Source organism: Triplophysa rosa, linkage group LG14 (genome assembly GCF_024868665.1).
Source record: "Triplophysa rosa linkage group LG14, Trosa_1v2, whole genome shotgun sequence".
Taxonomy (NCBI): domain Eukaryota; kingdom Metazoa; phylum Chordata; class Actinopteri; order Cypriniformes; family Nemacheilidae; genus Triplophysa; species Triplophysa rosa.
Window position 1 is genome coordinate 19343241 of NC_079903.1, and position 24586 is coordinate 19367826.

The following is a 24586-nucleotide window of genomic DNA, read 5'->3' on the forward strand; positions in this document are numbered from 1 at the left end:
AGTTTTGTGCATTTGTGTGGGCTTCGTTCACACTCGCCGAATCGAGTACAGCGGTCCTCCAAACTCTGAACTCTGAGCGAAGATTCACGCTGCAGAAATACTTCGCCATCTGTCATCTGTGCTGTTTTTAAACCGAGGGACATTTACACTTTAATCGGGTTATTATATTTGTCTTGACCTTTCTGTCTGTCTGTCTGTCTGTTTGCCTCCATCTCTTTTCGTCTCTCTGTGATAATGAACTTCAGTGTATCTGTAATCTGTATGGTTGCGGGGGTCTTGTGGTGGAGGGTTGGATATAATTAGCTTGTGTTAATACAGATTCCAATGAAACAAAGGTCGTTTGATTTCCGTTTGCATTCTAATTGCTTTATTATGAGTCCTTGAGGAGGCAGATGGTCTCTGGGTCTCAGAAGATAGTGACAGGGGTCAAATCTGGATGTATCGTGTGAGTATGTGTACTTGTTTTTCAGCATCTTAAAGTGTGCAGGACGCAGTCACAGCGTTTCATTGACTGGACGTGTTGATGGATGCGTAGAGATGGCGGAACCAATCGGATTCACCACGACATATTTACATTCAGAATCTATTTTCGGAAACCTGTCGCAAGAGTTAACTGTTCATCTAATGGACTTTCTAGATTTTAACTTGAAGATTTTTACTGTAAAAATATCATTTATAATTTAAAAGATTCTCCCAGCCAATCTCAACAAGTTCTGTGTTTTGAAGTTAAAGGATGTCGGTTGAATATCAGTCGCATGCCGGTTGAAGATCTGTAGGGTCAGTGGAGATTCAGCAGGTCTCTGGGTATCACCAGACGATTTCTTGTGACAAGCACAGACCCGTGTCTGTCTCTCTGTGTCGCAGCTTCTGTCTGACAGTTATTAAGCAGGAGAATGTGCCGGAGATGTTAGGAAAGAGATGCAAAGGAATCTATAGACCGTTTCATCAGACGCGCGCACCGGGACTGCAGTTAACTTCCGGTTTGTGTTTGGCTAGTGTCTAATGTAACTATTTATATTTGATTTATTTTACGTTAATATTAATTTAAATTATTATTTTGTTGTATTATAATTGTATTAAATAAACAATTTGTTGAATTTTGTTGTATGTTCATTTTATTAAATGTGTCCTGCAGTTTGGTTGCATTAAAGTCCCCGTGAACCGGAAGTTGCGGCCGTTTTTACTTCCGTATTTTCACTCCTTCTGAGTGAAATGGAATTTCTAATGAGAAAAATAGTGGCTTTCGGCTTTCTCTGAGATTTGATTGGACGTATAAAACAGCCGTTGCATTTTGAAATGGAACTGGCAGCAGACTGACAGTTGTAGGGGAGGAGTTAGCGGATGCTCCGCTCAAGCCGTCTAACATACATCATTTGTGATGGATAGTCATTACAGGAAGGAAGTGCATTTTCAGATTTTAACTAAAGATTATGAGGGCACACAAATTTAAAAAAGAGAATGACCCACATTGATAAACTATTTACAATAAATGCTGCAGCATTTCATGTAAAAATAGGCATTTTTCAAAACAAACCATATGGTACATAAATTCAAAATACTGGAGAGACAAGTTTAGCAAAGTAACGGATATTCTTGGTTTCTTTTGTTTGTTATCAGAAATAATCTACAGGCACTCTATTGTTTGTGAATGTGTACGGGAAGTTAAGGGCAGTCCACGAACGCGCGCATGTGCAGTAACGTTTGTTTATGTTGTCCCTTTGAATCGTCTATAATCAGCTTTATATATACGTTTGTTTCATACGACAGTATGAAATGTAAAGCGTTTTCTCTGTCATGACCTGATATGAGCTGTACTGTTGAATTTACTACAGTAGACAGGTTGGTGTGTGCTCTGAATGCAGTATATGAATATTATGCTGATGTAAGATTCGTAAGATAGTGAAACAATCTTGCCGCATATATATTTGGACATTTTTGTGCTCGTTATTTTCACATTTGATTTGTGGTTGTTGGTGGTATTCTTAAAGGCATAGTTCACCCAAAGAAAATGTTGTCTGCATTTACTCACCCTCTTGTATGACTTTCTTTCTTCTGCAGAGCACCAATGAAGATATTTTGAAGAATGTTTCCATTCACTTCTATTGTACGGACACAAAACCAATGCAAGTCAATGGAGGCCGGTTACAAACATTCTTCAAAATATCTTCTTTTGTGTTCTGCGGAAAAATGAAAGTCATACAGATTTTTTGGGTGAACTATCCCTTTAAGGAATAGAGAGAAGATGGGATCGAACCACAGCTCAATGTGTCAGGTGCTAACCACCGCACCAAGGCTCAATACTTCATAATTTGTGATTGTGACTTAATTGGCGTGTTTTTGTAAGCTCTGTAACTTTTTCTTTCATGTTGCTTTCTCTGTTTGAAACAAAATCACAGGTTACTTGACATATTTTGATATATTTTTACAAAATAGTTTTGTCATACCCGACAGCTGGAATTAAAAATCATTCTCAGAACCTTACTATACTAAGTTTTCAACATTGATTCTTTATGTACTTGTGTTTTGTTTATTTAACCAAATAAATTACAGATTGTAGCTTTAAGTAGCTGTTAACGCTTTTTACTTGGACGTCGTGAGAATATTTTTTCTGTGGTACATTAGCAGACAGTGTCTGGATTGTTATTATTCTGTGACGGCCTATAGAGTGCACAGATAATTTGTTACTGTCAGTGAAAAAAAAATGCCATCAAATTAGTCCTTTCTGCGCTCTGATCCGCACATTAGCAGCCTGCGGTGTGTGATTGTTATATCACGAGACGTCTTTGATGTTGAAATCGTTCAGCGGTGGATTTAGCCAGTTAAATCTTCAGCGCGGCTCTTGTTGGGCATGTTACTCTCTCTCTCAGACAGCTGGTGGTTTACGCTTTAACAGAAGGTGACATGCTGTGCGTTCATGTGTGTTAAGGGCATTAGCGTTAACTATATAGATCGTGATTAGCTGTTCACTTATTGTCTAGTTGTGCATTTCAATGCGTGTTATTATCTTGGATTTGAACCCATAACCATGGTGTTGCTAGCTAGCGGCAAGTAAATCCAACAATGCCCAAAAGGGGCTGTGCAAGAACTCGCCCAGCTTGTTCAGATACAACCTTGGAATGGAGAATCCTCTCTCTCTCTCTCTCTCTCTCTCTCTCTCTCTCCATCTGTCCTTTCATCTGTAGTGATCTGTACTAGTGTTAAGCAACATAACTCAAGTTTGGTTCAGTGTGCCAGGAAGAGAGAGAGAGAGAAATGAGATGGTGTCCAACCAGAATGGGAGGGTGAATACGGAGCAATAGAAGAACAGAGAGGAGGTGGGCGAGCGAGAGAGAGAGAGAGAGGGCTGCTGGATTCTTATTTCCCCTCTCTTTCTCTCTCTCTCTCTCTGTTCTGTTTGCTCTGTCTGTCATAAGCGGAGGGATGTTTTGGGGTTCTGCAGTGGTGAGTCTGTGATTTCTGAGGCGTTTCTTGTAACTGATCCAGCGGCAGTGACGGTCGCCGTGTGAGCGTCAGTGTGTCTGTTTCTGCTGATCCCGGGTCAGTCATGTCTGTACTCAAGCGTAATAGACACAGCAAACGCTCTTCTGACTCCATCTATGATCTCCTGCACCTGGTGAGAGCTCCTCTTTTTTTCATGTGTATTCTGTGTTCATGAACTCTTTTTAGCTGTTTTCTGTGCTGCTTTTCATGCTGTTTTACTATGAAGCAATAAATTGCATAAAAATATATTTTTTGCGGTATTAATGTTTTCTTTGGAGCTGCTGTACAGAAGCGCTATAGAAGTCAAACTGAATTGGACTGTTACTGTGGTGTTTTGGACATGCACCACATCATTGTGTTCTGTGATGTACCTTTGGGGTACAATGATTTACTGTATCATGACTGTACTATGGAACTTTTGTGTGTTGCTGCTTGTTTTTTGTTGTTGTTGTTGAGGTAAATTCTTTTTTATAGACTAGTTGGACCGGATGAAATCTTTTTGTGTGTTTATGTTTCCTTGTTGCAAGGATGTTTACGTTGTGTTGAAGGAAGTTAACTGGAGTTTCAGATTTCCTGCAGGATGTGTGTGCTGAGTGTTAATGTGTTTCTGCGGTGAACTGTGTCAGTGTGGTTTTGTTGTGCAGTGTGTCTATGTGTTTGTGTTGTGCAGTGTGTCTATGTGTTTGTGTTGTGCAGTGCAGTGTGTTTGTGTTGTGCTGTGCAGTGAGTTTGTGCAATGTGTCTATGTGTTTGTGTTGTGCATTGTGTTTGTGCAATGTGTCTATGTGTTTGTGTTGTGCAGTGTGTTTGTGCAGTGCAGTGTGTCTATGTGTTTGTGTTGTGCAGTGTGTTTGTGCAGTGCAGTGTGTCTATGTGTTTGTGCAGTGCAGTGTGTCTATGTGTTTGTGTTGTGCAGTTTGATGATGTGGTTTTGTTGTGTTGTGCAGAATGTTTTGCTCTGTTGTGTGTTTATGTGGTTTTATTGTGCAGTGTGTTTGTTTGTTCTGTGCAATGTTATAATGAATGTGGTTTTGTTGTGTTGTGCCTTTATTGTGCAGTGTGTTTGTGCTGTGCAGTATTTTTTTGCTGAACAGTGTGTTATTGTGCTTTTATTGTGCAATGTGTTTGTGCTGTGGAGTGTGTTGTTTAATGTGCAAATGTGTGTTTGCTGTGCAGTGTTTGTGCCTTGCAGGTGTTGTGCAGCATGAGGGTGTTTGACTTTTCACAGTATGCAGCACTCATGTTAAAATAAAATCAATTAAAAAATCCATAACACCACTGTAGCACTCAAGTTCTTCTGGAAGCAGGGTAAATGTTTGCTAACATTGAAACATGAACACACACAACGTGTCATGTTGCTAAGGTGTTGTGGGCGGTTGCTAAGGGCTGTCCAGTTTTTGCTCTGCTTTACACACCCTGCTATCCGGTTCCAAAAAATGTTTGTTGCCATGGTGCTTTGCAGTTACTTAGGTCTTCTGAATGCTTTCATTGCACTTCTGTCCCGTTGCTAGAGTGTTGTGGGTGGTTGCCAGGGCGTTGCCGTGCAATTGCTAAAGTGGTCTAAAAGTATCTCGGGTCACACCAGGTCAAAATGTAACATCAGATCACACACGCAACAGCTCTCACAAAGTTGATCACATTTAACATTTGGTCAAATATGGAACCCTGGGGATGAGCTCCTGTAATAATGACATCATCATCACCGTATGTTTCCTTTCTCAGGACAGTGACATTGGCATTTTCCCAGCAGTAAATCTACTTTATGATATTGTGTAGGGTGCTATAAGACTCAAGGGCGCAGAGAGAAACATTGTAATTCATCTTTTGTGCGTCCTTGCGTGGGCACTTCGAGAACTAGCGAGGCTCTCTCTCTCTCTTACATGCACATGGAAGGCGGTTTTCACATATTTACAAAAACAGAACTGCGTCAGCCTAAAAAGAACGCAGTCATTCTTAAGAGCCAAAATAAGTGACGGATGTCTGATGAGGTCACTTCCTGAGAGAACTGGGCTTTCAAACAGGTCGCAGTATCAGTACGACAATGCAGTGTTTGCACAGAAACACAAAGTGCTAATGCTTAGTAAACAGAAGTAAGTGAGAGTAAATGTTTGCTTGATTTCATTCGGACTATCTGCCGTGATAAAATCTGACACATATGTATTTAGACGATGCAGTTAAACCGGTGACTTGTTCACTACATAGTGAATGTAATACTGTTTGTATGGTTTTGTAGTATGGTGTGTGTGTGCGTGTGTGTGTGTGTTTGTGCGAGTGTGCAGTAGGCTTGAGCTTCCTCTTTTAATAATCTTTTCCGACTCTTCCGTTTCTGACTTTGCGTTGGTGGATGTGGAAGAAACAGGGCTACAGGAAAGGGCTTCTCTCTCTCTTCCTGACCCTCTTTCTCCGTCTCTCTCTTTCTCCCCCTCTCTCTCCGTTAAGAGATGAAGACAGACTGTACTTTTCTCTCTCTGTGCTGTTTGAGGAGATGCTGAAGAGTGAAACAGTGAAAATGTAATATGAAAATAATAATATATATAAAATAATAATAATAATAATATAAAATAATATGCTCTCTGAATTGTTTTTGATTCGCTGTGGTTGTGACAGCTGACAGTGTTTTCAGCTAATGACTAAACTGACACGTGAAGCCTTTTTGTGTTTGCGATGGAGAAATGGATTCATTTGTTTGCACTACATAAAGACAGAGACACAGCGTGAGGCTGATTTTCCGACTTTGGTCATTCATTTTAAAGGGTGTGCAAGTTATTGTGGAATACCACAAATATGTCAGAAGCTGTACGAATCACACCCGTGTCTGTGACAGAAAAATAATCATATTTTTGTTTGTTTTATTTGAAGCGTTATTAAAGATGCTGCAGCCCATTCATATTCTTAATCAAATATAATTAAATATCATTTTTGCTGTTGAGTGAAAAGCCACCCGATGAATAAATGTGTAAATGGTCTACTATCGTTTTTTTATTGTTTTTATAAACAACTCCTGTCACAACAACTTGTGAAATAATGAAGATGCTGAATTGAACGCCTTTAGATGTTAAACTACATCCTCAAACTAACAAGGCCGCATGGTCATATGTAGTATTGTGTAGATCTTAATATAATTAAACGCTGAAGTCTCAAGTGTCGAGCAGTGAGCGTGAGAGTGTAAGATTTAAAGTCGACCCAGTCTGGCCACACCAGACTCAAATCTGTTCAACTTCAATTAGAAATGGTGCGAAAGAAAGTGAATTTCCACTCCGTGAGATGCCGACGGGGAGATGATGGATGCTACGTTCTCTCAGTGTTACTGCGAGAATGACAGTCCATGTGCTATCACAGCCGTTCCCATAGCAACCGCATCCACGGACAGGTGCTCGTGTTTTGGTTGCTCAGAAGCAATGAAGACAGAAAGGAAGGAATGGAACGACCCTGCCGAGATGAAGAGCCCAAATGATGGAGTGATGCAGAACGGGCTTAAAATAGAGCGAATGAGCGCTAATGATTTTTTATTCTGACAGACATCTGAACTGCAGGTGTTGCCTGCGTTAGAGGGCGGAGCTTTCACCTTGTGTGTCCTGATTCGACAGGATGGCATCGCTCATGATAACTGTCTTTCTCTCTCCGTAGAGCACAGAGCAGGTCGCTGCGTTCTGCCGCAGTCTGCACGAGATGAATTCTTCATCCGAGGGCGTCTCTTCCTCATCCGGACCGGAGTATTCCTCGCTGCCCCCGAGCAACACCACCCCCAGACAACTCTCTGATGCCGACAAACTCCGCAAAGTCATCTGCGAATTGGTCGAAACGGAGCGCACCTATGTCAAAGTCAGTACCTGTGTGTTTGTGCGTGTGTTTTTGTGTGTTAGGTTAAAATTGTAATACTTCAGGAGGTTTATAACCTTGTTAAAGTGCATGAGAAAATAACATGAGACAAGCAGGCAGGAAAAACTGGGCCCTACATGGAATGCTGGCGTACTTATTAGTGCACACTGCACAGTATATACTGCATATGTTTACTGTAATTCATTCTAAACAGCCACAAAAACATTGTAAAACTCAAATACTGCATTTTTTCAAACGATGGTGGTAGTATGCTACAATGTTGTAGTAGTTAGTAGTTTTAGTGTTATTGTAGTATGCTACATTGCGCACTGTATTGTAATTCGCCTGTGCTTTTTATTTTAACGAAAAAAAATAGTTTTCATTAAAATAGTTTTCATTCCAATTCTGAAATGATTGTATTTTTGGCCAATGTCTTTAAACATTTATTTATTTTAGCTGTTGTATAGACATCACGTTTCACAATACAACCAATTCTTCATGCATGACATTATGTCCATCTTTTATTTATCCTGTTTACAATCATGTTACACCTAGAATACATCCTAGTTAAAATGCAAACCCTTTTATGTTGACTTGATTTCCATTTATTTACAAAATAATTTATGATTATCAATGCTTTAAACAAAAGTGCTGAGAAATAATAATTTAACAGTGCAGTATTTACTATACAATACTACAGTTTAAAACAATTTGCTAGTTAATGGTATAGTGAACCTTAATCTTTACTGTGGTAAGATTCAAAAACACTTTAATATTTAAGAATTTTACTACAGTTTACTATAGTAAATAATATTAATGTCAGTGTTGGGTAAGTTACTCTGAAAAAGTAATTAATTACTAATTACTAATTACATATTCAATAGTGTAATTAGATTACTGTACAAATTACTCTCTCCAACAAGTATTTAATTACTTATTACTAATTACTTTCAATATCCTATATCAACCTTGATTAGTTAAGTGATTCAAGGATAGACATGAAACGGCTCTTTTAATTCATTCAAATAAATAATATTAAACTACATAAAGTATTATTATTAACTGAGCAAAGTATTACAAATGTGAGAATTATACATTAAAGCACAGATTTTAAAGTTAGACTCTGAATTTTGATGTCAGTTCTACTATTGCACACATATATTACACAAGTATTTAGTTTAATTACATCAGATGTAACTGTAATTAAATTACAGAAAAAATTAGAGTAATCCCTTACTTTACTTTTTCAAGGGAAAAGTAATTAAATTACAGTAACTAATTACTTAGTAACTAGTTACACCCAACACTGATGTATACTACAGTATTTGTTCATGTGGAAATTGACTTCTAAAGTAAATTTATCTTGTTGTAAAGAGATTTTCATCAAAATACTGAACACGAACTGTGTGTGTGTTTGTTGTATGTTGTTTAACAGGATTAGTGTGTATTTTCTTTCTCTTTCTCAGGATCTGAACTGTCTGATCGGGCGATATTTAACCCCTCTACAGCAGGAGTCCTTCCTCACTCAGGATGAGGTGAGTCAGCGTGCCTCGCCGTGGTTTCATGTCATTATCAAACCTCAGAGCTCAAACACACACAGTGATATTTCATAATCATACACTGATGGAAACAAGCGTGTAGGAGGACAGAGACACACACACACACACACAGGAAAAAGCAAAGATTGTAGGAGGGAGACACAAAAGAAGCTTACGTGACATGCAGAGTTTATAAAGGTTCATATTGACTGTGATGCTCTTAATCTTTCATCCCTGTCTGTTGCTTTAATGGCCTACATATGTGAGCAGAAATACTTCTATATCACTCCAGAGACAAAAGAGTTAACTTGGGAGTGAGCGATATAGGATTTTCAAAGGCAATATATCTAGAGTACATACATTATAGTCTACTATAATGTTTGTGTGATTGCCACTTATCTAGAATGCAATTGAGATGTAAACAGAATTGCTGAAACACTTATTTTACATAGAATTTAAATTACTTAAAGCATTTTATATTAAGTATTAGTAAATATAGTTAATTTATTGTTTGCTAGCCATCCCTAAATTAAACAGTTTCAAACTGTGCAAAAATTAATTTCTTACTTTTACAAAATGACTTAAGATGTTCATTCTGTTTCCTAAAAAGTATCTGCCAAAGAAGATTAAACCTAATTTAAAAAACAAGATTATTTCTCTAACCCCACTGGTAGGCATTTTTCTGCTTTAGGCATAAACATTTTTTTCTGAAAACAAGACACTATTATTTTTCTTCTCAAGTATAGATACATTTCTCTTGATTTTAAGAATACGTCCAAGACACAAATACTGTGGGTAAATGGGTAAGAAATTATTTTTGAATTACCACAGAAATGAAATACCACAGCAAATGAATTAAATATATCAATTATATGTGAACAGTGTTGGGTGTAACTAGTTACTAAGTAATTAGTTACTGTAATTTAATTACTTTTACCTTGAAAAGGTAAAGTAAGGGATTACTCTTATTTTTTCTGTAATTTAATTACAGTTACTTTTGATGTAATTAAACTAAATACTTTGTGTAATATGTGTGTGTAATAGTGGAATTGACATCAAAATTCAAAGTCTAACTTTAAAATCTGTGCTTTAATGTATCATTCTCACATTTGTAATACTTTGGTCAGTTAATAATACTACTTTATGTAGTTTAATATTATTTATTTGAATGAATTAAAAGAGCCCTTTCATGCCTATCCTTGAATCACTTAACTAATCAAGGTTGATATAGGATATAGAAAGTAATTAGTAATAAGTAACTAAATACTTTTTGGAGAGAGTAATTTGTACAGTAATCTAATTACACTATTGAATATGTAATTAGTAACTAGTAATTAATTACTTTTTCAGAGTAACTTACCCAACACTGTATGTGAATATATATAGCAGTATGTATCGCTGTGTGTGCTTATGTATGTTTTTTCATGAACACTTGAAAAGTAATCTGTATCACATGTGTGCTGTATGTAAGTCTTAAGCCATTCAGCTGCTTTTTGTGACGAACTAAAATAGCAAAATCTGATAAAAGAGCGATGTAAATCTGAACTCTGAAGATCAGATACTTCAGATACAGACATGTTTTCAGGTATGGTCTGATCTAAATGCAGTTAGCTTGTGTTCATGATGACAAAACGCATGTGATTTTCTGTGTGACAGCTGGACGTGTTGTTTGGAAACCTGCCCGAGATGCTGGAATTTCAGGTGGAGTTTCTCAAGACGCTGGAGGACGGAACCAGACTGGTGCCAGATCTGGAGAAACTGGAGCGAGTGGAAGAGTTCAAGGTGTGAAACCATCATTTATATCAGGACGTTCTGTACTGACGGATCTCATTCAGCCATGCAACATTCACACAGGAAATATTATGAAATATAATAACATCTGTCATCTAAATTAGCAGTGATTTATCAAATTGTGAATTCATTATTATGCAAGTTGTGAGAGCTGCATCAACAGCATGTAAAGTGACACATCTCCTCGTGTTTCATCTTTCAGAAAATCCTCTTCTCTCTGGGCGGCTCTTTCCTGTATTACGCCGATCGCTTCAAGATCTACAGCGCTTTCTGTGCCAGTCACACCAAAGTACCCAAAGTGTTAGTCAAAGGTGAGAAGATCACTGCTCAAACACACACGTAACTATGGAAATGGTGTTTAAACTAAAGTAAAATCAATCGAAACTTCATTTTAGGGCTGTCAAACGATTCATCGCGATTAATTTCATCCAGAATAAAAGTTTGTGTTTACATCATATTTGTCTGTGTACTGTGCATAATAATTTTGCATTTAGAAACACATTCACATACATGCATATTTAAAAAATATATAAAATAAAATTAATAAATGTAATTTGAATGATTAAACACAAACTTTTATTCTGGATGCGATTAATCGCGGTTTATCATTTGACGGCCTTATTTTATTTTAAACTGTTATATTTTACCATCTTCAGTGTAATCAGCATTTTTCTCAAATTTGAAGAATGGCATTTTACCAAGGCACTTTTATTATACTTTATTTATTTTAGTAAAACATATAAAGCAAAATAACTGAATAGACAGGTCACCAGAAATATCACATACATATATTACTCATTTCCTTAGGAAATATCTTCATGTTAAGGGTTACCTTCTCAAACGTCTCAAATTGAAGAATATAATATTATAATGAGGCAGGTCAAAAACAGAAACCACTAAGGGCGTTTTCACACCTGTGGATCGATTGCTTTTTTCCGAAACCGGGGGTTGAATCGCTACAAAGTTGCAATTTATTTGAGTTCGGTTCGCATTCACAAAGCAATATTTCCAAACGGACCAAACTTTGTTAATACAAGTCATGTGCGAGTAACCTCTCCTTCAATTGGTCAGAGTGCATCTGTTTATTTCCCGGGATTCCGCTCAAAGATGTCATCCGTAAGGATGGACAGACAGCATTATTGTGGCTTGTTTGGTAACTTCTGTTATATTACTTCAAGCCCATTTGTTTTAAGCGCTCGCTAAACACTATATAAATGTCAGTGTTTTTGTGTGTTCTGGAGAGCTGCTCGGCAATGTGTTCGTCTGACCAAATTTCAATTAAACATTTCACTTCTTCCGTGCTCCAAGTGAGCCCACGGTTCATTTTGGGAGCCGTTAGCAAAACAATCCCTTCTGCATCACGCAACTTTACGCAATTACCCATCATACATTGTGATACAGCCTGGTTCGTTGGGTCGGATGGCTTTCACACGTCTAGCGAACTGCTCCAGAGTTCGTTTGCGATCGGGCCGAGACCACCTGAACGATTGTTTTGGGGCGGATGCCGTGTTCACATACGCCCAAACAAACTGAACCGAGAGAGAAAACGCACCAGGTTCCAAAACAAACCCTTATGTGTGAAAACGTCCTAAGTGAATGTTGAGCAGTTTATAGACATTTACAACGATAACATTTACAGCCTTTAAAGGGTTTTGAAGATGAAATCATGTGTCCCAGTGTTTGACTGATGTTAAGAACACTTAAAGCGTCTCACGACAGCATAATCACAAACCAGCTGTGTTTGTGTCCCGCAGCCAAGACAGACGCGGCCTTCAAGGCGTTCCTGGACGAACGCAACCCCAAACAGCAGCATTCATCCACGCTGGAGTCGTACCTGATCAAACCCATCCAGAGAGTGTTGAAATATCCTCTTCTGCTGAGAGAGCTGCACTCGCTGACCGACCCGGACAGCGAGGAACATTACCATCTCGATGGTGAGACGTCAACGTTTGATGAAAACCGTAAACCACGAATTATTATGTTTTATCAAAGGTAGATTTGCTTTTCAGACCTAAAATGCTTCTTTCTGTTGTTTAGTTGCGATGAAGGCCATGAACACAGTGGCCAGTCACATCAACGAGATGCAGAAGATCCACGAGGAGTTTGGAGCCGTGTTTGATCTTCTCATTTCCGAACAGACCGGAGAGAAGAAAGAGGTTTGTGCTCCTTAAATCTGTTCATACGCTCCAAGTGTGCTTTTGTTTTTAAAGAGCACTGGAGTGTCTTGCTGTTCGTAAGCCAAAATTCTTTTTGGATTGCACATCATTAGGTTTGTGTGCATGCGTGTGGCCGTGTGTGTGCACGACTAACCGTGTTGTTTGGTATGATTACAGGTTGCCGACTTGTCAATGGGAGATTTACTCCTCCACAGCAGCGTGACATGGATCAACCCGTCCTCCACACTGGGGAAGTGCAAGAAAGAGCCACAGCTGGCCACTTTAGGTTCGTCTCTATTTAACCTGAACTCGCACAAATCCAAGTGTTCCTGCTAAACAGGATGGGTGGATGGGATGGATTTTAATAACATAAACAACACGAGGGGCATTATAACTGAACGTCATTTTAAACTCTAGTCTGTGGTTCTCTTACAGTGTTTAAAACTGCGGTTGTGTTCATCTGTAAAGACTCAAAACAGAAGAAGAAAATGGTGAGTGTCTGTAATCTCCCATATGACAGTAGATCAGACTTTTGGCTGTGGAAACATCTCTCTCTCTCTCTGGCCTTTTAAGGGCATCTTAAGGAATTACACCAACACTTAACACATTGTTTTATTCTCTCCATCACAGGGTGGCTCTCACAGAGCATCCGTCTCAGGTGAAGAGAGAGACCCGTTCCGTTTCCGTCACATGATCCCTACCGATGCGCTTCAAGTGCGCACCCTGTCGAGCACAGGTAAGCTCACCTGTACCCGTGTGTCAATGACATATGAATGCTGTCAGACCCTAATGAGAGAAAGAAGGAATTGACTATGTGTGTGTGTCTACAGATGGAGAGAGCGCGGCCGTGTGCGAGATCATCCACGTGAAGTCTGAATCTGAGGGGAGACCAGAGAGAGTATTTCAAATCTGCTGCAGGTCAGTTCAACATCTCTCCTTAAAGGGACAGTTTACCCAAAAATGAAAATTCTGTCATGATTTACCCACCCTCAAGTTCTGTATAAATTTCTTTGTTCTGATGAACACAAAGAAAGATATTTGGAAGAATACTTGTATCCAAACAGTTCTTGGCCACCATTGACTACCATAGTGGGAAAAATTGCTGTGTAAATTTCTTTGTACGGTTGAACACAAAAGAAGATATTTTGAAGAATGTAGGAAAGCAAGCCGTTCTGGGGCACTTTTGACTATCATTGTCATTTTTCCTACTATGGTAGTCAATGGTGGCCAAGAAATGTTTGGTTACAAGCATTCTTCCAAATATCTTTCTCTGTGTTCATCAGAACAAAGAAATTTATACAGATTTGGAACAACTCGAGGGTGAGGAAATGATGACAGAATTTTCATTTTTGGGGAAACTGTCCCTTTAAGGCACACAGTTTGAGCTGTCATTCATATCTGTAGCTCAGATGTGCAGGATTACATATCGGAGTTCAATACTTAGTTATAAGAATACTATCGCCATCTAGTGGATGAGTTGTGAACAGCTTTGAATATGATGCACAAAAAAATGTGTTCTGTTACACAAACATAAAATCTATTTCGTGCATTTGAATAATTGTTCAAAATGTGTTTAGAGTCAATTAGACAAAAAACATCTGACTTAAATTTAAGGTCATACTGTAAACATGCTGTTTTCTTTGTGTCTTCAGCTCTCCAGAAAGCAAGAAAGATTTTTTGAAGACTGTTCACTCCGTACTCAGAGATAAGCAGCGTCGTCAGTTGTTGAAGACCGAAAGTCTTCCTTTGAGCCAACAATACGTTCCTTTCGGAGGAAAGCGCCTGTGCGCTCTTAAAGGAGCCCGTCCCGCTATGAACAGAGCAGGTACACACACGTCCAATCAGAACAAACCTGGCTTTAAATGTAAATTGCCACCGTGAGCTCACCTGTGTTTGTCTTTTCTCAGTTTCTGCCCCGACTCGCACTCTGGGCCGAAGAAAACTAGTGCGGAACCGCTTCACCATCGACACGGACATCGTTTTCGACACCGAACCCGACAGCGACTCGCCAGATTCCCAGCATTCCCAGCAGCAGGGCGGAGATCCGGCCGGAGACACAGACCGTTGGGTGGAAGAACAGTTCGACCTGCAGCGCTACGAGGACCAGGAACAAGACGTGAAAGAATCGGACGTCCTGAGCGATGATGACGAGTTCTGTCAGTCCGCTTTGAGCCCGGACGCAGAAAGGCCGCTCTCAGCTCTCTCGCTGGAGGGGGACACGGCTGAGGAAGAGGAAGAGCAGGGAGGAGATGTCAAGGACTACAAATCCCAGCACGCGAAGCTGTCTGACGTAGGAAAGCAGTGCGCCATGTCGGTGGCCAGCGTAGACGAGCAGGCGGTGTCTGATGAGGTCATCTGGGTGCGACGGGACAACAGCAGCACAGAGAAAGAGACACAAGACGAACAGGAAAGCTGAAGCACATTAAGAGATCAAATACAAGCTCTCTGCTGACATCAAGCAGCCAGTATGTTAGCGATGCATGACGACGGTTTCTCCACGCTAATATTGTGAATGTTAGACATTCTTTCTGAAATAGCTGTAAGATATCATGCTTAACCACCGTAGACACGTCAACACATTAGATGAGCTCTATATGTGTGCTGTGGCCAATCAGAAGCCTGGAAATAATGTGGTGGTACAATCAATAGATTTAATCGACTCGTAGAATTGCACATGAAACGTTTGGCAGCTTCAAACGTTTGACCGCCAACGTCTGCCAAATCTTTTACTGTTTCTGTTGTTATTCTTCATTTTTTTTTAATATGGTTGAAAGGGCTGATATTTATTTGTGTCATTCATATATAAAAACTACAGCCTGATAATATCTCACATTTTAATTTGTGGAACGTTGTCACATATTTGTACAGAGAAGCTGTAAACGCTGTTTTTGTTTGTTTGTATATATTTGTCTTTCTTTTCGATTTATTTTAAATGTACAAGCGCAGTATTCTGACCTGAAATAGACATGCGAGTGAAATGTTCATGAAATATTTGAGAATCGAATTTAGATGTGCACATCTCGGGTCAAAATAATGCCGGACGTTGTTCAACAGAATTTGTTTAACATTTTTGTATGATTCGTTTCTCGGAGCGGAGGATTTTTTTTACAGTTCGTTCTAGGTCGCTGTGTCCTGTTTTACTTGAATTTTGTTGAAAAAAAATGCAATATGATTTTTAGCTGATGGACTGTTCTGTTATGGTTAGTATTTTTATGGTTTGTTGCGATTCAGCTCTGCTCTAATCTGCATTAATGACACATTTTATAAACCTTCACACTCACAATTCCTTAAAAGAGAATCTGAGCCTTTACATAGACCAAATGTATACTGTATAATTTATTGTTCTTTTATGTGTTTATGACTGCCAGGCGCTCGCAGTTGAACGAGTAACCGTGTTTTTATGTTTGAAAACAACAAATTTGCTAAATGCAATCAAGAGAAGCCACTGGAAAATATTTTAATGATATGAAATTCTAATCGAAATTGTTCCCAAATGAGCTATAGAGACTGCATTTTTATTTTGTAAATAGAGCTGTGGATTGATATTATATCAAATAAATTTGTTTCGTACATATAACCAAAGCCAGAACCCTGTGATTCATTGTAACATCCAACGGGGGCCCAAAAAAGGTCAAATGTCTGAGTATCACTACATTACATAAATCAAATGCCTTTTGTACAAGCTTTTAAGTACAAGCTTACTTTTTAAAGAAACATTTCACAAAACATTAAAAAAACACCAACATTACCCTGAAACCAGATGGTTTCTGAACCAATATAGCTCAGAAAAGTAGACTAAGTTCTAAGAAATAGCATGTGAAAGCCCTGCAGGCAAAATGTTTGAGAAGGAATTCTGAAGTTACAAGTGAAATATAACACGAGAGCAGCAGTCAATCTGTCTGAGCTCTGACTGCCTTTGATATATGAGCTGATGATGAAAGAGTTCCTCTCCTCCAGCCAGGGTGACATCATAACACGCACACGCACGCACACACGCACGCATGCACACACACACACACACACACACACACACACACACACACACACACACACACACACACACATCATCATCTTCAGTGGGAGATATACATACATTCCTTTGGCGTAATGGCTACAAAGAATATTAGGCTACTTTTACCTATTATTTTCTTTTTGGTGATGAATGTGGGATACTGCAGGGAGAATGCACCCATTATTATTGTGTAAAATACAGTAGTCAACATTTGAAGAGGATCAAAGTTGTCCTAAGACAAGAACTGGTATTGTTCTTCATACGTAAACTCTGTAAACTAATACAGGGTACAACATGGGTGTGCCTCTTGTACCTTTCCATGATTTAAATTGACAATCTTAGCAGGGAGAATGCATTTGGACATTTGAGAATGGTACCATTAGGTAAGGTTCCCTTTGCTTAATATGGTTTTGTTTTTTTGTTTGTATTTGTACCTTTCTATTACTAAATTTGCCCATCACAGCAGGGGAAACACATCCTGATAGCTGAGAATGTTTCTGTCAGATACTGTTCCCCCTGTGTTCCATAATATAGAAAGTTCATAAATGTCTAAAATTTACACTACTGGCTTTTTGACACACAAAATGAGGGTTCTGAGATTGTCAGCTTTCTGTTGCTAAATTCTGTCCATTAAAGTATGGGAAACGCATTCTGATAAGTGAAACAGTTAGGTTCCCTTGTGTTCAGGATTCAAACCCAACTATTTAATCTAAAGACATATACATGTCTTAAGTTTTCAGTGCAAATATTGAAGCCATTCATTCCAGAACCACTGAGTGTATTTCCACTGAGTTTCAGCTATTTGAGAGAGGAGGACGTTGAAGAGTGCTGACTTCAGTTCAGTGCCAGAAAAGGTGAAATAGTTAATTCTGGTGAACATTTTTACCTTAAACTGGTTCTTAGCTTCAACAACAAGTTAAAACTAACCTTTGAATAAATTACCAATACCAGTCTTTCTATAGTTTCTGTAAAACCTAGCCAGCTATGGTTTAAATATCATCAAACCAGATGCAAACATACAGTACAGTGATTGCTTCTATGTTGCCATTGTGATAAGTCAATGATTCCAGTGGCAAAACCTGATGTTTTGTTGCATATTTAGTGCTAATGCTATCCTAGATGTTTATGAGAAAAGATCTACTTAGCTGGTATGGCAGCCATGACAACAGGTAACATCCCTGTTTTCGTGTGCAGTCCGGTGCTGCTTTTATTGATTGTTCCATTCCTTCCAATTATAGCCAATTATAGGAATGCACACAATAAAAAACATTACTTGTTCCTTTAAAGGTCCAGTGTGTAATTTTTGAGATGATATATAATATAATATACATAGCTATGCCTTCAGAGGTGTATAAAGAGCTTACACAATGAAGCATTATGTTTTTATTACCTTAGAATAAATGTTGTATATACATTAAATATGTTTTACAACACGAGTTCTGCAATTTAATTTAAGAGGACCTCACACTCCTCGTTGTCATTTAAACATGAAAACGTGCAACATGCCACAGGAAAGTGTTTAAAAGCATCGCATGCACTATAAATATATATCTATACTTTTTGTTTAACTTTTAGATGTCACTTGAGTGCTTAACTCCATTAATAAGAGTTAAATATTTAATCAAAAAAGTGTTTTTTGCCTGTATTATTAGGCTTCACTCAAACCAGTGAAAGAATGCATACGTATGGTCCCGTAGTCAACAATGTGATGGTGAGACAGCGCTTATTAAATATTTAGAATTAAATTTGATTTAAGATTTGAGTTGGATTTTACAAGAAGGTGTTTATTCAGTTTCAGTTTGTTCAGTGCAAGCTGTTTTCAGTTTGGACAGCTCTTAAACTTGTTTCAGTCTAGGTCTAGTCTAATCCCTGTCTGGGAAACCACCCGATAATCATTTTTCTCAGATTTACTTTCTGCAATCTGATTTGAGTTCAGCAACTCACCATCTGTGTTGCCAATTCCCCTTGTCTCAATGCATGCATACGCATGGGTCAGAGTTTGCTTACAGATGCACACATTCTCCCGCCAAGTTCAATTATAATAAATCACAACCTTTGCGTGGAAAGTGGCGTTAACAGCCCTTTTTTGTGCGTAAACACAACGTTTATAAATGAGACCTTAGCTGATTGAAACTTGTTTGGGGCTTTGTCCTCTTTGCTGTGGTCCTATTTATTTGGGTTTCTTCACATCAACACTGCAACAGTATGTTACAATTACATCCTTGCACATTATAATACATACAGATTAAACTGATTGAAGTTAGCATGTTTTTATTTGTATTATATAGCGTTGATTTAACTTTGGTATTTGCATGTTCGTTTTTTGGTTGCATCCCTTGAGCCATGGGTTGTAGGATCAAACATCAGAATCAGAATCAGAATCAGAAAGAGCTTTATTGCAAAGTATGTTTGCACATACAAGGGATTTGTTTTGGTGACAGGAGCATCCAGAACACAGAAACAGCAACAACAGTACACAGAGACCATAACACAATATACAGTAGACGGATGATTTAAATAAGGGCCTATGAGTATAAAAATAAAGAAATACAATACAATAAACATAAGATAAAGATATAGAGTAAAGCTATGTGTGTATGTAAATATGTACAAGTAAAAAATAAGAATAGACTATTGTATGGTATGTATGGTATGTGCTATATACAGCAGAATGAAATATAATTTACAGAAAAAGTTGCATAAAAAATAGATAGTGTATTATCTGGAGGATATAATTAATATTGCACTTAATTATTATTGCACGATGGGTAAAAAAACATTTAACTGTTCAAGAGGTAGATGGCCTGAGGGAAGAAGCTGTATTTGTGTCTGGTTGTTTTGGTGCTCAGTGCTCTGTAGCGCCGACCAGACGGCAGCATTGTGAAGAGATGATGGTTTGGATGTGAGAGGTCCAGGGTGATTTTCTGAGCCCTTTTCCTCACTCTGGATGTATACAGTTCTTGGAGGGTGGGCAGGGGAGCACCAATGATCTTCTCAGCAGTCCGAACCGTCCTCTGTAGTCTTCTGATGTCTGACTTTGTGGCTGAGCCAAACCAGACAGTGATGGATGTGCAGAGGACAGACTCTATGACAGCTGAGTAAAACTGTTTTAATAGAGTTTGTGGTAGGTTGAACTTCTTCAGCTGATGTAAGAAGTACAACCTTTGCTGGGCTTTTTTAGCAATGGAGCCAATGTGATTGTCCCACTTCAGGTTCTGAGAGATGGTGGTGCCCAGGAACCTGAATGACTCCACTGCTGCCACAGTGCTGTTCATGATGGTGAGAGGGGGGAGTGCAGGGGGGTTTCTCCTGAAGTCCACAATCGTCTCCACTGTTTTAAGCGTGTTCAGCTCCAAGTTGTTATGACTGCACCAGACAGCCAGCTGCTCAGCCTCCTGTCTGTACGCAGACTCATCACCATCCTGGATGAGGCCAATGAGTGTGGTGTCGTCTGTGAACTTCAGAAGTCTGACAGAAGGGTCCTGGGCAGTGCAGTCATTTGTGTACAGGGAGAAGAGCAGTGGGGAGAGAACGCACCCCTGGGGGGCGCCAGTGCTGATTGTGCGGGTGCTGGATGTGAGTTTCCCCATTCTCACTAACTGCTGCCTGTCTGTCAGAAAGCTGGTGATCCACTGACAGATAGAGCCAGGAACAGATAGCTGGGTTAACTTTGTCTGGAGCAGTGATGGGATGATGGTGTTGAAAGCGGAGCTGAAGTCCACAAACAGGATCCTCACATAGGTCCCTGGTCTATCCAGATGTTTCAGGACATAATGCAGCCCCATGTTAACTGCATCCTCAACAGACCGGTTTGCTCTGTAGGCAAACTGCAGGGGGTCCAGTAAGGGTTCTGTGATATCCTTCAGATAGGCCAGTACCAGTCTCTCGAATGACTTCATGATAAAAGCAAGCAATAAAAGCCGCTTAAAATGTTGTGTAGTACAAATATTCCACAGTGTTGTTTATATTGTGTGAAGAAGTTGCTTCTATTCAGATAATTATAAGCAGGTGGTCAAGAAAGTAGACGGCAGCGGCCTTGACGATAAAATCAGCAGTGCTCTCCTAAGGCGAGATCGTCGAGCAGCTGCCCGATGTCTCCTTTGTGAAGGCCTTACAAACATGTTGCAAATGCTGGGAAAACTCATGGAAGGTAAAGATATAGCATTACTGGTGTTAATGCACCTGTCTCTCATAACTTAAGTTGTTGCGCTTGTTATTACGTCGCATGCTTAAATCTCGGGCCATGTACACTCCAGTACAGTAGGTGGCTGATATGCACCACAAGCGTCTCCGAAGCCTCTTAAATGCCCTTACTCAGTTGTACCAGACAGATCGTTCGGAACCGCCATGTTGAGGGTTAGTGCACACTTTGTTCGACAAAAATTTGTCAAACAAAGAAACACCAAAACATGTTTTCTTTTACCCATAAATCTTTTAGCTGTTTCTTATAGCCTACATACATTACAAAAAACCAATTCCTCATTCATACCAAGGGGATATAAAGATTTCAAATTAAGTATCCATTTGCATTCTCTTTGTAAAAGTCGGTGTGTCACCACCCCTTCGAAGCTGTACATCTGTTCTATAATCAAATGAGGAATTGGTTTTTGTAATGGCACATCACCATAGGTAATGGTAAACTACGGTATACATGATACCCCACCGAGATATATACCACCACGATATCCAAAATAAATACACTTTTGGTACTTTTGGGGTTATTGGCCCTGATATGGTTGCGTTTCCTTGTTTTGTCACTGCATGTAGTGGTTTTACACACATGCACAAGGGGGCGCAAAAACATTTCATGAACCATAAAGCTCCCGTTTTTCTATTCAATAAATAGTCTACATTAACACAGAAATGCATATTTCCCTTATGCATTTTTTCTATGTACAATGGTTTTCTCTATTAAGGCAGATTTTTTTAAGTCAATGCATACAACAGCGATGCTTTAAATGTAAGATTGAAAGAGAAAGTTTATGTTGGTCATGTACAAGTGCTGATAAATGTGTCTCTTGCTCTCTAGGGCTGGACGTGTGTGTGTGCGTGTGTTTACACTTGAAACTGATGACATCACTGCGTGTGGGCCGACCCGTCAGACAGGTTTGAGGGTTTCTGTTGACTATTAAGTGAACATCCAGCCTACAGAATTGTAGTGACATTTTAGATCAGGTCAAAGTGATCTTCTGTTCTTTGTTAGTTCCTAACATAAATATAAAAAATTCACTGCTCACTGTGGTCAGCAAAGATTTTTGTCCGAATCCTTCAGGTTTTAGTATAGTTTAGGATTTAGTCTAAAACAAACCTGTTTATTTTAAGGTAAAATACAGCTAAATGGATTTCAATTAAACATACTTATTTCAAATAGACTGAAATTGGTGGTGAGAGATCAGATCAGCCCAGTTGTTGTGTTTTTTTGTGACTCACTATTGTGTTGTGACTGTCTGCTGTATGTGAAGTCAGCTATTTACATAAGTTGTTCCCTATTAAGTGCATGAACATAGCATTTGCTATATTAAGAGACGTGGGTTTCTGCACTTCATTCTGACCTGTATAGGCCTATAATGACCTATATATAAATGGAAATGTACAAATTGTAGAAGACTTGTGTGACGGTTTGTGATGATAAAAAATCCTGTTCAGAACTTGTATTAAATAATGTAAATGTGATTTAATGATATAAATCTTTACATCGGGGGGTCACACATGTATCCCGGCCGGCTCCAAAATGAACAATATTAACATAATATTCTCTCATTGAGCCACTAAAATATGAAGAAGGAAATTACACAAGTTATGTACATAGAGTGCATGTATATGATTTGTGTGTCACATAAGTTACACAGTGACTTGTGTTGTTTGTCACAAATATGCAAATTTTGGCCTTTTATTGATTGTAGATATAAGAAATTAATCCACAATTGGTGAAAATGTTTATTTTCGACCCTGAATTGATCACAAAAATTGTGCTTCCCGATGCTATAGAAAAAACGTTTTTGGCTAAATAGTTCAATACAGAACCTTTAACATCTGAACAACCTTTCTGTTTTTCTGTAGTGGAAAATGTGCTTTAGATAATAAAAAGGAAGAAAGAAATGGTTATTATAAGAACCTTTGAGTAAATGTTTTTTTTCCCGGGGGGAACCAAAGAAACGTGGCTTTTTATTTTGGAGTGTATTATTATGTGCTGAAAGAACACAACATCTTATTTACTGTACATCATACAGTAAATAAGTCACATCCGAGTGGCATTTTCACCTTTAATATTAAGGGGTCAGGGCTGGCATAGTTTAGTGTGCTTTATGCAGATTTGGATCTTTACAGAAGACGTTTGTAGGTCTGAACAGAATCATTTGTAGAGAAAGGTGCATCACGTTGGCTCTCTCTGGCTGGTAGCAGGTGATGTCTGAGCAGTTACAGTCCAGTTATCATCAGCTGGAAGAAACCAGTGTTGCAACATAGCACCGATGGCCCTCCCACCTCAATCCTATCATACACGGATAACCTTAAACCAGCACGCTATCATTTTTCCTCATTTCTGCTCGGAACCGGCGCTGCGCCATCATGAGGGGTAGACTGGAGATCCTGGCCCTGGTACTGCGGGTCATCGGCCTTGTAGGGACCATAGCGGTCACCGCGATGCCCATGTGGGGGGTCATCGGCCCCAACCTCATCGTCATGGAGATGCAGTAGGAGGGACTGTAGATGGCCTGTATATGGCAGGCGGACATTAACATGTAGTGTAAAGTCTACGACTCTCTGCTCATCCTTCCAGCAGACATCCAGGCGACTCGTGGGCTCATGTGCACCTCCATGGTGCCATCCTGGTGTCCATCCTCGGGATCAGGGGGACAAACTGTTGGCATGACGACGTCAGGGGCAAAAACGTGATTCTGGTGGTCGGCGGTTGTTTGTTTATTATCGCCTCTCTGGCTACGCTCCTCCCCACACAACATCATCAGAGATTTCTACAATCTTGCGGTGATGGAGTCACAGAAACGTGAGATCGGACAGTCTCTTTATGTGGGCTTTGCCACCTTCTTTATTCTTGTGGTTGCGGGGGTGATTCTGCCATGCCGCTACGCTCCCCGTCATAGGAAAGAAGAGAAAAAGTATATTTCTACGGTCGAAGACAGATCGGGGGTGGCGATGTTGTCTTGAACACCCTCAGAGTCCTTCCGGAAGAGTCGGTATGTCTGACCCTATTAGACCAGTGACCGTTTCTCTGGTTCCTCTTGGACTTTACTTTGTTTATTTTCAGGTTTTGTTTTTTAATTGTCTTTGCAGAATTTTGTCTTCTGTAGTTGTATGCATAAAAATATCCCCTCCTGCAAATGAGAAAAACTCTCAAAAAGTTATTTTTTGGGCAAAATAAGATTTATAAACCAATGAAATACTTAATAATGTCTGATATTGTCATATTGAATTTTATGCACTTATGTTTGTAGAATTTAAAATTGTATTTTTGTGATCTGACATCATTTTTTTCTTTTAAAGAAATATTGTACATATTGTGGTTTAAATCTTGTAATTTTAAAGGGTCATTTGAATCACTTTAAATTGATTCCCATAAAAAAACCTTTTGTTGTTCCTCTCTGTTTTAATTGATCAACGTGATCTTGTTGATCTAACATTGAATGAATGTCGATAGTATAAATCCTATGGAATATATTTTTGATGAGCAATGTTTGCATTCATATTTGGATCTCTGACTTTTGATTGCAAATTTTGGAACTGTTTGAGACATTATAAACTGCAGAGAGGACAAAGTCCGAGATTATTGTAAA

At 39.1% G+C, this 24586-nt stretch overlaps 1 protein-coding gene and 1 pseudogene across 2 annotated transcripts in view; both read left to right on the plus strand.

Annotated features, from left to right (window-relative positions):
• The window catches only part of tiam1b (TIAM Rac1 associated GEF 1b), a 58054-nt gene extending 41670 nt beyond the window's left edge, over positions 1 to 16384 (plus strand). For both annotated transcript variants that reach the window (XM_057351235.1, XM_057351236.1), the window contains exons 17-28: positions 7108 to 7302; positions 8766 to 8834; positions 10494 to 10619; positions 10831 to 10939; positions 12383 to 12562; positions 12666 to 12784; positions 12962 to 13070; positions 13220 to 13275; positions 13415 to 13520; positions 13615 to 13702; positions 14437 to 14609; positions 14692 to 16384. In XM_057351235.1, the coding sequence (XP_057207218.1) occupies positions 7108 to 7302; positions 8766 to 8834; positions 10494 to 10619; positions 10831 to 10939; positions 12383 to 12562; positions 12666 to 12784; positions 12962 to 13070; positions 13220 to 13275; positions 13415 to 13520; positions 13615 to 13702; positions 14437 to 14609; positions 14692 to 15200 (1839 nt within the window). In that variant the 3' untranslated portion in view covers positions 15201 to 16384. The remainder of the gene's footprint in view (positions 1 to 7107; positions 7303 to 8765; positions 8835 to 10493; positions 10620 to 10830; positions 10940 to 12382; positions 12563 to 12665; positions 12785 to 12961; positions 13071 to 13219; positions 13276 to 13414; positions 13521 to 13614; positions 13703 to 14436; positions 14610 to 14691) is intronic.
• A 6970-nt stretch (positions 16385 to 23354) lies between these two features.
• Positions 23355 to 24158, plus strand: LOC130564864 (claudin-8-like; annotated as a pseudogene).
• The last annotated feature ends 428 nt before the right edge of the window (positions 24159 to 24586 follow it).